The sequence below is a fragment of the Paralichthys olivaceus genome, chromosome 4 (genome assembly GCF_024713975.1).
Source record: "Paralichthys olivaceus isolate ysfri-2021 chromosome 4, ASM2471397v2, whole genome shotgun sequence".
Lineage (NCBI taxonomy): Eukaryota > Metazoa > Chordata > Actinopteri > Pleuronectiformes > Paralichthyidae > Paralichthys > Paralichthys olivaceus.
In genome coordinates, this window is record NC_091096.1 from 12,392,378 (window position 1) to 12,406,491 (window position 14,114).

General features: G+C 42.0%; 3 protein-coding genes across 10 annotated transcripts in view; 1 reads left to right on the plus strand and 2 right to left on the minus strand.

Moving 5' to 3' along the window:
* LOC109645052 (membrane-associated phosphatidylinositol transfer protein 2-like) overlaps positions 1–5,147 on the plus strand; it is a 45,068-nt gene extending 39,921 nt beyond the window's left edge. For all 8 annotated transcript variants that reach the window (XM_069523761.1, XM_069523765.1, XM_069523763.1 and 5 more), the window contains 3 exons: positions 73–253; positions 485–613; positions 1,005–5,147. In XM_069523761.1, the coding sequence (XP_069379862.1) occupies positions 73–253; positions 485–613; positions 1,005–1,388 (694 nt within the window). In that variant the 3' untranslated portion in view covers positions 1,389–5,147. The remainder of the gene's footprint in view (positions 1–72; positions 254–484; positions 614–1,004) is intronic.
* Positions 5,148–5,830: 683 nt separating this feature from the next.
* arl6ip4 (ADP-ribosylation factor-like 6 interacting protein 4) lies at positions 5,831–8,377 on the minus strand. The gene is made up of 5 exons (XM_020100945.2): positions 8,098–8,377; positions 6,823–7,161; positions 6,621–6,738; positions 6,473–6,542; positions 5,831–6,378 (listed from the first exon to the last, which is right to left on the minus strand). Exons 1-5 carry the CDS (start codon positions 8,255–8,257, stop codon positions 6,322–6,324), a joined length of 744 nt encoding a protein of 247 aa, XP_019956504.1. The 5' UTR covers positions 8,258–8,377; the 3' UTR covers positions 5,831–6,321.
* A 1,343-nt stretch (positions 8,378–9,720) lies between these two features.
* mthfd2 (methylenetetrahydrofolate dehydrogenase (NADP+ dependent) 2, methenyltetrahydrofolate cyclohydrolase) lies at positions 9,721–14,095 on the minus strand. Its single transcript, XM_020101008.2, has 8 exons — positions 13,656–14,095; positions 11,659–11,843; positions 11,417–11,539; positions 11,127–11,279; positions 10,912–11,019; positions 10,717–10,809; positions 10,484–10,609; positions 9,721–10,388 (listed from the first exon to the last, which is right to left on the minus strand). The coding sequence occupies exons 1-8, from the start codon at positions 13,733–13,735 to the stop codon at positions 10,240–10,242; spliced, it is 1,017 nt and encodes a 338-aa protein (XP_019956567.1). The 5' UTR covers positions 13,736–14,095; the 3' UTR covers positions 9,721–10,239.
* Between the last annotated feature and the right edge of the window lie 19 nt (positions 14,096–14,114).

Below are 14,114 nucleotides of genomic sequence, written 5' to 3' on the forward strand. Positions count from 1 at the left end.
TTCCAGATCAAACTATGTAAACATGTTTGGTTGTTACTTATGTCTTCATTCTCTTGTTGCTCCTCTTTGCAGGCACTGGCAGGATTTGGGTTATTTGATCATCTATGTAACAGGACGTCCAGACATGCAGAAGCAGCGGGTGGTGGCTTGGTTGTCTCAGCACAACTTCCCTCATGGCATCGTCTCCTTCTGTGATGGCCTGGTCCATGACCCACTCAGACACAAGGCCAATTTCCTCAAGAATTTAACAGAGGTCAGACGTAAAGCAATGGAGGACGGGGGTGGGGGGGGGGGTCTTTGTGCAGTTTTAGAAGCACTCTTGTTTGTGTCTGTATGTGCGTGCGTGTGTAGTCTTAATCTTTTTCGAATAAAGAATACAGTTTTATATGTGAAAACTAAAACAGCAATGTTTACATTGTGTTACTATGTAAAAAATATTGATTAAGTTGTTAATGTTGAAGATCCTTCATTTCACTCATTTCAGGCTCACATGAAGATTTTCGCCGGCTACGGATCAACCAAAGACATCTCAGTCTACACCTCCATCGGCCTCCCTGCCTCCCAAATATACATCGTCGGCAGACCGTCCAAGAAGATGCAGCACCAGTGCCAGGTTCCGTCTGATCGTTTTTATGCAAAACCTAGGAAAAGCTCTTTCTAATTTAAAATTAATACTCTACTCTAATTCTAGACTAAATACACAAAGCTCTGTGTTTTAAAATAATACAGTAGAGTGCATACTTCCACCAAGACCAAACAGTAAATTCAATCAAACTGTATCTGCACACACTCGTATGTATCAGTTCTCTGAAATAGTCTGATTTCTTTTCATCAGGATCAATAAATTATTCCCATAAAATGTTAAAGCTCTATTTTGCAATGTTCACGAAAGTGGGAAAAAAATCATGGATCTTCTCTTTTTCTGAAGAACAAACTTATGGACAGGAGGCGAAAGAATAATAATTAAATGTAACAGTATGTCTCTGCTCTGATCCTCTCTACAGTTCATCACAGAGGGCTATGCAGCTCACTTGTCCCAGCTGGAATACAACCACCGTTCTCGGCCAGCCAAGTCCAGCACTGCTCGCATGGTGCTGCGTAAAGGCAGCTTCGGCTTGGGCGCCAACAGCGACTTCCTGAGGAAGAGGAACCACCTGCTCCGCACCATCTCCTCCCAGCCGGCTCCCAGCTCCCCGACGGGCAGCATCCACAACAGACCGGAGCGCACGCAGAGCCAGTCGGACAGCGAGCGGCTGGAGAGGGAGCGGCTGGAGCGCACTCACAGCCACAGTCAGGGAGCGACCCAGCGCAGCATGAGCATCACGGCGAGCTGCTGGGGCCGCAGCAGCAGCACCAAGTTTGAACCAGGAGCTCTCAGCCCAAAATGAGATTGGAGACACAATGTGAGACTTCCTTCAGGAGAGGGACTTATAGATGCAGTGCTGAGGAAGAGACATGGGACATTAGGTTAAACGGAAAGAGGGAAAAACAGTTTGCTTGCACCAGACGGGTTATTACTACAAGCAAAATCACAGGTGCTACAAACCACTCTTTATAGAACTAATGCCAGTCACACTTATGGACAGAAGCTGCAGCTTTACTTATTATAAAACACACCCACAACTCAACAGGCATTTCAAGAAGCATCTTCCTGAAGAAGGAACGTGCACACAAACAGACCTGGCAGATATTGTGGGAATCCAGACTGTTTCTACTGTTTAGTAAATATTTATCCGTCTTAAATACAATGTGAGTTTTACTCCTACAACAGGCTTTTAGACTGGAGATGGCTACTTATGAAAGAGCACCCCCCCCCCCCCCCCCCCCAGATTGTATCAGGTTCACATTCTGATACAACTCAGCAAGCACAACAATTACTACAGAGATCAAGTTTATGAGGAATAGTTTTAAAGCCAATGTCGTTTTTATGAGAGAATCAGATTAGTTGTAGTTTAAGAGAATCAGGACAAACTGGACTGAGTGTGTTTCAGTCATTTAGCCAAGATTAGTCTTTACTAGAATTTCTTAAGATTTATTAAAAGTATAGAGCAAAGATTTGATCCAGAGCTGCTACGTCTCTTGCATTAAAGCATTTACAAACCGCAATGACAAATCATACAGTCCAGTTTCGCTTATTTTCTATTTGTCCCTCAGACCAAGGAGTCATTCAAATATCACATGGAGCAAACTGCGAAATTACCCTTTAACTATGGTCGCAGCTGAAACTGTTCCTGAGGTTTTTATAGCATTTCACCAAAATCCCACCGCGCTGCTGCACCTTCCTATTAAGTAATGTATGACTCCGCTATAGGGAAAACTCCTTCTACTGTACGGTTAATGTGCCAAAGCAAACAGTGTGGATTGATATGCTGTACGTGAACGGAGGATATAATGAGGGTGTCCTGTGTAAAAATGGAATAGATTGTGTAAGTATGTAGTTGATTGCCTTCACAAGGCTTGTACATAATTGTTATATTACAGTGCAGATCTGGTATCTGGTCCACTGAAGACCAGTTTCAAGTGTCTTCTTTCCTTTGGGGATGAAAACTGCCTCATTCAGGATCCACTTTATTGATTGATGATGATTATTATTGTTATTTAAGATTATAGATATTTTAAAATGTCTTGATTTTGTGAACAAAATGTGTTTTAAGATTACTTTAGCTATATTGTGTGTTTATTTTATTCCTTCAGTCTAAACTTTCAGTCGCAGCAGCCAAAACTCAGAGGTCTTTGCCTAGCACAGTATTGTATTTTTATTCTTTTATCCTGCAGATCACCAGAATTGTATCAACAGAACTGCTATCTCGTGACATATATAGTATGTTTGCTATTATCTATTTTGGAAATTTGGGATATATGGCTTCTCTCTGGTTATCCCCAAGCTGTAAATGAGGCGCTGAATGTGCTCAGATAATCCTCCCGAGGTTAAGGTTTCGTTCACCCGTTCTGCTGCCAAGTTAGAGGAAGTTGAAAATCTGCAAAGTGTAAATTCTGTACAAAATGCTGTCAGAAGTAGGAGCACGGAGCTAAGATTTACTTTATGCTGTAGGCCATTTTATTTCTGATGTATTCATTCACACAATGTTGATCTGTCCCTCCGATAGGCGTGTGCGGAGCTGACTGCAGTGGACCAATATGGGCTCGAGTGTGAGGGGAAACGTGCAATATATTACTCAACCACACGTTCAAACTGACTGCGTTGAAGAAATGTCACAGTGCATTGACAATCAGTTGAACAGGCACATATTCTACAGAGGTCACAGACACACACGTGCATGCATGTCCATTTTAATGTAACATAATCCGTAGTCCCACAAGGGGGGGGGGGGGGTTTACCATGGTAGATTTCCCACAGTAAATTCTCACTGATGTGATTTTACATTAGGTTTACTCCAGTGGACACACACGTGCTCAGTCTTTGATTTAGTTGTGGCGTTTACGTTCCAGCACATGAACCAACGCAACACTGACTGTGAGAATGACCCCAAATATCAACGCTTGCTAAAGATGATTCAGTCAGCCCAACACCGGCATTCACAAAGGTTCCGCACTTGAACTGTCAATGCAAGTGAAAGGTTATTTTTAGGGTCTGTGGTTCATGGTGCTGTTAAATAGACTGTCCCTGAGGTTTTTATAGCATTGCATATATCACCGGGTTCACACTGTTGCCATTTTTCTCTGACGTCATCTTCAGGTCGGGAAGCTTTAACGCTTTTGTCAACTGAACTTGTTTTCATTTCACTGCTTCCTCACTGATCAGCAAATCTGGAGGCACATGAAACCATGTTTCCAAGTTAAACGACGTATTTTAAAAGCTCTTTAGACTGTTCAGTTTACATCGACACAAACGTTTGTTTTAATGGAGCATTTAGATCACAAGCTTGATTCCGGTGCATTTCACGTCCAGGCTTTAACTGTGTCCCAGAAACTTAAGTGCAGTTATTTTTCAAAATGAAAATGTGTTTCCCACTATATCAGGTCCCAGTAATTAACAGTGATGTGAGAGAGACAGTGGTTCATTGCTAACATTAGCTGATGTCCAATCATAGATAATGATTATATATCCTTGCAACAATACAAATACATTGCTTAGCTTTGAAACATGCCCCCATGTCCGTCCAGATTTTAACCCTCTATTGTCTTCTCAGTTGCTGATGAGTTCGGGACGTGTGAAATTATGAGTTAGTCCGATTCTTTAATGACTTTGAAACCTGGATCACAGGAGTACATTACATCATTGATGAGGAAAATATGGCCGCTGTTTGAACGTGGTTGATTGTATTGTGTTCCACTGAAGAGTTTCTAATATTTCATCCACTACACAACTCAGTGAGGAGTATTAGAGGACTGAGGTAACGTCTCAGTGTAAATGTACCTCTTCCCTCCCTCATGCTTCTTTGATCCTGGTGAAAGACGATGTAGTTCATACTGTCCCTCTGCATTCTGACTCTTTCAAGATTAGGTTTGAAGCCATATTAACAACTCTTAGGAAAGCTGCTATTTAAATAACGGCTGTTTGTACGTTCGTAGTGATAAAGGGGGAAAAATCAACGCTGGAAAACATGCACTCATGTGAAGTTGGTAACTACTGAACCATTTTCCCTCCCTCAGAGGTCTGTGAATTGCTTGGTTATTAAAATCCAGAGAATGTAAAAGACGCAGCAGTTATCTGTGAAGTTCGGATACCTCTGGGCAGACACTAGATTCTGCTACAGACACACACTTTACCAGAGGCCTTACATTTCCCTTCTCTGCCTTACATTGACCATTGTGTTGCGAGGCCAGAGAATGAACGCTGCTCACACCTGAATTGACTTCATGGACAGGGACAGACTGCTGTTGAAAAGGCTATTTTCTTAGAAAAGGCTGTGGTTTGTTTTACTAAGGAAATGTTAAAAAAGGGGAAATGTTTTCAACATATTTCACGTTTGGCAAGTCATCGCTGTCTCAAGCTCTGCCACAAACAGTTTCCCCATCAGTTCACTTTCACAGGCTGTAAATACATAAACAACATACCATGGTAAATTAAGCGTAGAAAATATTTTCATTGTACAGCCTGTGTATCTCGTAGGTTTTGGATAATTTCCTTTTATCCATTCCCTTGTGTTTTTATGTACAGTGTATAAAGAACATATAAAGATCAACCAAGTCATTGGGGCCTTTTTTCCCACATACATAAGAATATTAACAAGAATTTAGTTCAGCTTGATTTCAACTGAATTCATATCACTAAACAAACGTTATTTCTCTGGGATTAGCTCACACAAATGAAGATTTATTCAGAGATACAAAACGTGAGATATAAAGGTGGGAAGACTCAGTGGGTGTAAGATATGTAGGTGAAATACAAAAAGACAAAACTGTTTGTTGTGTCGTGCAGGAAACAGAACATTTAAAGAATCATCTCAATGCTGATTTGAAATACAGAAATCCTGAGAGGCTGGGGCCAATCCCAGCAGGCAGGACGAGAGGCTGGGGACACAGCGGACATGTCACCATCGCATCACAGAGCCGACAGAGACAAACAACCATTCACGCTCACATTCACACATACTAAACAATTTAAGAGTCTCCAATTAACCTAACCCCAATCTGCATGTCTTCAGACTGTGGGAGGAAACAGAGAAGCTGGAGAAAACCAGACAAAAGACTCCGGGGATTGAACCAAGAGCCTTATAACAGTGAGGCAACCGTGTTAACCAGAGTCCGACTGAAACTTAAACCTTATTATCAATAGCTATAAATGAAGAAAACAGAACTACAACTAAATGTATGGCACTTGAAATAAGAAAGAAACTATTTTTAAATTAAATCCAAAAACTTTCAATCTTTTCTGAATTGTTTATTCAGTGAAATAAAAGTTTTCATAATAAGTCTGATGAGATATTGGGACTCTGGTCATGAAATTCTGCTTTTCAACATGAATCAGAGTAAACATCAATGTTCAAACTATCTGGTCGTTGTGTTCACTCCTTATATAGATTAAGTGGAATCAAACAGATTTAAATTCAACATAACGGTATTCATCTGTTTTTCTTTGAATCACTTTTGTGATCAGCTTAAATTAAAAAAGACAAATCAGTAGAAGTTGAAGACTTTTACTTGGATTTGACTCATTAGTGAACAGAGTGCGTTTTTTTTTAACCTTTTCTACATTCACCACTGTACTGAACACATTAATCCCAAGCAAATCTTAATATAAAACACAAACTCAATATACAATTCAGTCACGATCTAAAAAAGTGTTCCTCCTCCATAGAACTGTCAGTGTCAGCAGTGTGGGAAACCTCTTCTTAGTGAAGGACTCCTCTGCATCTTCTACCTGTTGATCCCCAGTTTTCTCTGGAAGGCATTCCCGTCTCCCTTGGTGGCTTGCTGCGGGTTGAACAAATGAACAAATGTTCAATCAACTAAAAGTTAATGTGTTCATTTCACAAAGCTACAGCTGAACGTTTCTTTTTTTTTTTACCTTGTTGACCTCTTTGTGTTTTTCTCGGCTGACGATCTCCTCTATGATTTCTCCCTCTCCTCTCACCAATCTAGAGGAAAGCAGAAAAACAAGATTCAGTTTTTCTGCGTTGTGGATTGTAGGTGCATGCTCCGTGGTTGTGCCTTACCTGGTGCGTCCTGATTCAGGGTCCACAATCCTGCGGATCACACTCTGCCTGGCCTCATACTCCTCCTTGGTGAGCGGTCTCTTGGTGGAGAGCCGGGCCTTCTGCTCATCGGTCATGACTGCAGTGGAAGACAAAAGTTAAATCACTGAACTTGAATCGTTTGATTTGGTGGAAGAAACCAGAGATGTGCAAAATGTCCCACCAGGTCCGAGCTCCACCGCCCCCTCATCACTCTGCCACACCTCCAGATAAGACGGAGGTTTTTCTGCTGGACTGATGGACAGCAGTACCTCTGTCTTCTTCTCCTTCTCTTTCTTCAGCTTCTCCTGCTTCTCCTTCTTCTCCTTCTTCTTCTCCTTCTTCTCCTTCTTCCTCTGTTTCTTGAGCTTTGCCTTTTTCTTCTTCAGCTTCTTTTTCTTGGATTTACTTTTCTTCCTCTTTGTCTTCTCGTCACTTGACGGGGACGAAGATGACGAGGAGGAGGAGGATGACGAAGAGGAGGAGGAGTTTCTTCTTCGCTTCTTTCTTTCAGTTTTCACATCTGAGGGACAAACAGAGAGTAGTGACGGTTTACCGCAGGTGTTGTTTCACTGCAACGTGACGGTAGATCTCAATTAAAAACAGTGTTCATGACTATAGGTTTGTGACAAGGGTTCAGATGTTTGTCTACAGAATGGTGGATTTAAAGGTACAGTGTGTAGAATTTTGTGATATGTACTGTTGCAGCTGAACACCCCTCACCTCACCCTCTCCTTCTAAACATGCAAAAGAACATGTGGTAACCTTTAATTGTCATAAAAACTCAAAAGGTGTTTAGTCCAGTCTGGACTAATGTAGAAAAAAAACATGGCGGCCTCTGTAGAGAGGGTCCCCTCGATGTAAATATAAAGTATTTAAATATAAAGGGCCTTTTCTGGGGTAAAGAAAACTACAATTCATACAATTTAGATGAAATGAACTAGTGAAAACATTATGAGGATTATTCTACATTAAATTTTGCCAATAGTTCCCTTTCACCTAAATCTTACACACTGGACCTTTAATGGGAGGCACAGGGAGGTTGATATAAATGTATATGAACTGAACAGAACCTAACTCACTATGTCTCTATCCGTCTGTGTTTTGTGAATGTGTAAAACATTCTCCAAATGTGCAAATCTGTATTTAAAGTGTGTGTTTGTGAGTGTGTGTGTAAGTGTTCAGATTTCAAAGTGTATTTATATCTGTAAATGTGTAGACAAATCTGTTTACACGCACACACACACACTCTAAATACAGAATGTACATTTGGTCATTATTTTACACACTCAAAATGTGACGTCACAGACGGAGTGAGACAATAATAACTGACCCTTGTTGACAGAAGCGTCGCTCATGCGTCCACTGACATATCTGAGCTTCTAAAACAACTGTGCTTTAATGACCCATTGTAGACGAACGTATAAAACCAAGGCTCTGAATTCACACTGATCTCAACCTTGGCTCTTGTGCGTCTCTTTCTTGGACGACCTGCCCCGGCTCCTGCTGCTGGATGAGGAAGACGACGGAGAAGAGGACGAAGAGGAGGAGGACCGCGTCCGTTTCTTCCTCTTCTTCTTCTCTCTGTCTGCTCTGTCATGTGACCTGCTGCGACCCATCGTCAGAGAAACGCCACGAAGAGAAGTCGCCGCTGAAGAGTCCGGAGAAGATCATGAAAACCAGCAGCCGAGCATCAGCGGCCATTCAAGTTCGGCTTCTATTTCCTTCCGGCGGCGTCTAGGAATACAACATTAAAGGTTCCTGGTTCCTACTTGAAATGCGCAGCGCTCATTTGCTCACAACGGCAGAAGAAGAAGATTTTAATTCTAATAAAGTTACAAATAGAAATCAGAAATGTACCTGATCACATTTTAGCTTAGCTCCTTCTGAAATGTGCATCATCTAATCTGCAGTACTCATTTTAAAGTAATGCATTAAAGGGTATTTTTCTTATATATTAAAAAAACAGTAATATCCCTCTTCAGTATGCAGAATAACCTTCATATAAAAATGCCATTAAACAGATACTAGATCAATCTTATTTGATATATTAAAACACACACCATTGACCATTTGCTTACCATACAAATCTCCTGTGCAATCTGAAACGTATTGCACATAATTTTGTATTGTACATAATTGTATTTTTAATTTTATACATCTCATTTAATTTCATTGTATAGTTTTATACTATAGTTACTTTCTTCTTAACTTGCTTGATCTAAAACCCAAGTTTCTGCTTAATATGTTTGTTATTCACCAAACACAAATGAATATTTTCCCTGGGTTTAATATCTTCACTCAGGATTTTTATTTAATTTTTATTGGTTTTAGCAGAGCACTACCAGGGGAAGTTAAAGTGGAGCGCTTTGCAGATCTCACCATTATTTGCACCAAATAGAAAAATCCCTTCAGACCTGTGGTACCTCAAAAAGTACCACAAGAGCAATAAGACAAAGTGTTAAATTTAAATTTAAACAAGTGTTAATTTATCTACTTGTCACTTGTCAAACCATGTTAATGTTAAGGTGACTGAAAAAGTCCACTGCTTCTTAACAAAAGAAAAAGATCTTTGTTGGGGAATTGACCTTTGTGTGAGAAGGGTAAAGTGTTTCTGACCAAAATACTTCAGTGTATCAAATACTGAGGTTGCATTGAGTGAATTTGCTTCCATGTCATAAAAAAAAGCATCAGCAAGTTAAAGGAATAGAGTGATACAACTACATTTTGACAGTGATCTGTAGAGAGAGACAGTTTGTGATCCAGTATTTGATTTTTTTTCTTTAAAAGAGTGGGGGCACTGGTGTGAATTGAAATGTCTGCTATGTTCAAGTGAGTTCAGAGTGAGTTTAGAGACTTGGATCTGTGGGGGACTGATATCATGTCAGTTACATAATGTTGGATCTGTGGATGAAGGCAGGAATAGATGGTTATTAGACTCCAGTGATATGATACAATGCAACGCATTCAGAGTAATGACTTATATTTAGAATCTATTAGCATGTATCTGACACTGTACTGCGGTCACTTCATTTCAGACGAACACAAGGAGACACCATTAGTGTGCACAGTAAGCGTCACATGTGAGAACAAATTCGTATTATTTATTTCAAGGTTTTTACAAAGGCAATTGTGAATCTTTAAAGCTTGTATGTTGATAACAGACATGTTCCTGATGATGTTAGCCCTTATTACTCTTGATGCACAAGGCTAAACTAACAGGAAAAAAAGGACAGTCGCTCAGCTTCTCACAGGCTTTGAGGGAAATACTGTAGTAATCTGTCTCCATTCAAGCTTAAATCTGATCCCACTGAAGCAATAAATAAAACAGTCTCTCAATATTTCTTAAAATACTTTGAACACGATAAATACCGAGAAACGTGTTACATAAAACTTTCAGCTGCATGAGTGAATGTAACAGTCTAAACATGGACTTGAAGTTAGGAGATGTTTCAGATGTCAGCAGGAACGGAGCCTTAAAGCTATCATCTTTCCAGTCCGTGTGCAAGGGGAGCTGGTCACGTTACTCCCAAAAAAAAAAGGGTCGGTAGTGTTAAAGTGGGCGGAATGTGTCACTGCTGCTGGAATTCGCCCCAGCTCATTAAGATGCAGCCGCCATGCGGATCCTCTCGGGTGGATACAGCAAAACGTTCTTAGCGGCTTTAATAGTGTTTTTCATGAGCATCGCCACAGTCATGGGTCCAACACCACCGGGTACTGGAGTGATGAAGCCCGCCTTCTGTCTCACACCTGAATAGGGACAGAATAAAAAATGAGGTTAAATATACCTGAGACACAGAGTAACACTTTGCAGACACACCACCGTGTTCACTGTGCTGCCCTACCTTCAAAATCCACATCTCCGACTAATCTGTCCTTCCCAGTGACCGGGTCCTGCACTCTATTTATTCCGACGTCAATCACCGCTGCTCCCTCTTTGATCATGTCCGCGGTAATGAGGTTCGGAATCCCTGAAAGATTCAGCAATGCAGTATCGTTAGAAACCACAGGAACAATTGAATCTGCTAAACAGACTTTGAACAGATCAGTCATGAATCAGACAAGTAGAGACACGAACCTGCAGCAGCCACAACAATATCAGCGATCTTAGTGTGTTGGCCAAGTTTATCCTTTGGAGTGTATCTGTGAGAAATGGTGACCGTGGCATCACCTGAAACAGAATTAAGGTTTAGTATTTAACTTTAACTGTATCCTCTCAAACTATTACAAAAGCAAACACAGAAAAGCAAACACACACACAAACACAACCTACCTCCGGGTCTCTCGTGACGCCCGTCTGTGTGCAGTAACATGGCGATGGGCATGCCTACGTTCTTAGAGCGACCTGCGACCACGACGTTCTTCCCGATAGTAGGAATACCTGAGAGACGAGAATTTTGATGGTTTTGGTTAGAAGATACTTCAGTGAGCTCAGAGTTTGTTCAGCAGCATTTCAGCCCTGAGGAAGTAAGAGTTCTCGCCAGTTACCTGTGCGTTTGATCATTTCCCAGACTCCCCAGGGAGTGGCGGGAAGCATGGTGGACTGATCCAGGCACATGCGACCCACGTTGACGACATGGAAGCCGTCCACATCCTTGGTGGGGGCAACTGCATTGCAGATTGCGCGCTCATCGATGTGGTCTGTCACAAACAAAAGACAAGTTCGAGTCAGGACAACAAGTTCACAACGTGCACACAGTTTTTTTTCATTGTGTAGAAAAAGGACTTCCTATAACTACTGTCAGTGTTTCTCTTCTACTTTTCCAGTTACTCCATACCTGGCAGAGGCAGTTGGACCAGTAGGCCGTCCACACGGTGGTCTGTGTTGAGTTTGTAGATCAGGTCCAGTAACTCCTCCTCACTGGTGTTCGAATGCTTGCGAATTGTTTCACTAGAAATTCCTGTGGGAGGATGAAATTAGAAAATAACTTAAAACACAGAGAAGCATTTGCCCTTTTGTGATATTCTTGTAAAAGCCTTGCATTTACGTGTACGAGGACTGTGCATGGGTTTCACTGACCAACATCAGCTGCAGCACGTGTCTTGTTCAGGACGTAGGAGTGACTGGCTGGGTTGTCGCCTACGAGAATCACACTCAGATGTGGTCTCTTGTGACCTGCTAAAACCCAGTTGTCAACGTCCGCCCGGGCCTCCTCCCGAATCTGCCTTGCTAGTTTCTTTCCTGAGATGACCTTTGCCTCGTGCCTGAGTGAGAAAACAAAAACACAAGGGTTAGTGTAAATTCAATAACTTGCTTTGTCTCAGTTTACGACTTCTATGCATTATCTTCCTCACTGTTGATACTTTTTCCGGTGAAGAAAAAGCTTGTTTCATAAAGGAAATGTCAAAAATGTTCATGAATGCCAATCTCTCTTTTTTCTCTGTCTTTTTGAATTTAGTCTGCGGGGAAGGACTCCACATTAGCTCTCGGAACAGGTCTCTTTGACGTTTAAGGGGACGTCTGTCTGCTGCACATGTTCCGATTGAAAAGGGCTTTTGACACCAGATACCTGAAATCAATCTCCAACATCCACCTTGGGAATGCAGCAATTCTTTTCTTAGAGCCTGCAGTTCTCCAGCTGACTGAGAAATATGTTTAATCAGCACATTGGCTGTAATACTACATGTTCAGTCCCTGGATTGGTGAAAAGCTTTTCTTAGTGGGAATCTTTGGACAGATTTCAGTAAGAGGTGGTTAAATGGTTAAAACTGAAGTGCAGTGCTCTTCATTATGCAAGTCACAGACAGGGTTAACACTCCCTCCTGCCTTAACCAAACAAAAGAGCCAGGATGGTTTTCCATTATGTAACAACAAACACAGAGAGCAGTGGTTAACAACTGAGGAGTAATGAGCCAATCCCCGGTGACGTAACACTCCCTTTCATTCTGTCAAAAGTGATTAAACCTCAGGGGAAAAAGTAGCACATCTTTGGGGCGATGTGGGGTGAGGCCATGGGGCTAGTAGTGAACCAGGTCCCAGAGAAAATTTGTTGGGATTACAGAGCAGCAAGTTGCTCTTTCACCTCATGAATTTAAATACTGAGAGAACTTCCCTTTTCACATGCATGAGCACATATCCATGTTAAAGGAGACCCACCTAAGAAAAAAGTTGTCTCTTAAGAGGATTTTCTGCAGGGTTTTTCCCCCCGTAGGTTGATGTTGATTGTTTTTAATATTTTCCTTTATGTTATTTTCGGGCTTTTTCTTGTTTAACTCACAAGTATTTTGTAAAGCAATTTTTAACCTTGTTTAGATAAGTGCTATAGAAATGTAAGACAAATACATATTCTTATTTTTATAATTATTATTTATAGTTGTGTGCATATTTAAGCAAAGCCTTGTATCTAATTTGGATCTAATTTAATAATGCTTTAATTGTGTGTCTATGTTTTGATAAGTGGTAATAACTCCTGCATAATGTGACATTTGCTTTAGATTATCTATCTTGTGACTGTGGAGCTGCAGGTCATGTGCAGGGACCACACGAGGTTTGGGTTTTTGAGACATTAGCCCCATTACATGTCTCATGCTGAACTCAGCACGTTCCCAATAAATACCTGCATGGGATACTGCAGAGAAACATCATCTTCCATTATTATTGTGATTATTCTACATTTTAAATAATCTGATATCATCCAGAACATTGTGGTCGCAATGCATTTGCCCGTCCGGTTCCTCTGTGTGCAGCTCAGCACCTCGATCTCCAGTTGAAACCTGGCTCCTCAAACCAGTGTGCAAGTACAGAGAGCGATTTCATCAGCCACTCTGAGGCTGCAATGTTACCGGCAAACCACCAGGGGCGCAACACTAGCGCGGTGATTCGGTACAAGGTGATCTAATAAATCCTCAACATTAGCGCACACGATGTGGTCAATACAAACCCAGCGTGGCACTAAATGAACAAACGCGGACATCTGGTGAATTCACACAAATCTTTGTTTCGATCGTGGAGAGAAAACAAGCGCCGAACGTGGTGTGCACCGGATCGAGGTGAGAGAGACGCGGGCAGAGACTCACCTGGAGACCGACGTGTGCAGTTTGCAGACGTGGTGCTGGGAGTGTTGGCACAGAGTTCGGAGGGTCCTGAGCGCAGCCATGTTCTGATCGTCTGTGAGGCGGAGGGAGCCGAGACGGGAGACACCGAGGCCGGTTACGAGACACAAGCTGCACAGCCCGGACTGACAGAGCGTCGTCTGTGAGAGAGAGAGGGAGGAGTGAAGCGGGCTATATAGTCCACCCCCCCTCCCCAGCCTGCGTCACTCCGTGGAATCTGCCACTCGTATATCACACTGACAAGCTTCCACTGAACTCCCCTGCACCCACACACTGACAGACTCAGAGGGGGGGGGGGGGGGTTCTCCCAAACACGAACGTTCTCCATTATCTAAATTGTGCACGCCACTGTGCGTCGATGGAGGGGTGGCCGAGGTGTTTGTGTCCACAAGAGATAAACAGCGTTTCAGCCAAATCCAATCG

Excerpts from the sequence above, each read along its gene's own strand:
- arl6ip4 (XM_020100945.2), bottom strand. The coding sequence starts at position 8,257 with ATGGGTCGCAGCAGGTCACATGACAGAGCAGACAGAGAGAAGAAGAAG. Across the intron at positions 6,739-6,822 it reads GGCGGTGGAGCTCGGACCTG|TCATGACCGATGAGCAGAAG; the intron begins GTGGGACATTTT and ends CTTCCACTGCAG. Across the intron at positions 6,543-6,620 it reads CCTGAATCAGGACGCACCAG|ATTGGTGAGAGGAGAGGGAG; the intron begins GTAAGGCACAAC and ends GCTTTCCTCTAG.
- mthfd2 (XM_020101008.2), bottom strand. The coding sequence starts at position 13,735 with ATGGCTGCGCTCAGGACCCTCCGAACTCTGTGCCAACACTCCCAGCAC. Across the intron at positions 11,540-11,658 it reads ACGTGCTGCAGCTGATGTTG|GAATTTCTAGTGAAACAATT; the intron begins GTCAGTGAAACC and ends ATCCTCCCACAG. Across the intron at positions 10,389-10,483 it reads CGGAGATGTGGATTTTGAAG|GTGTGAGACAGAAGGCGGGC; the intron begins GTAGGGCAGCAC and ends GTCCCTATTCAG.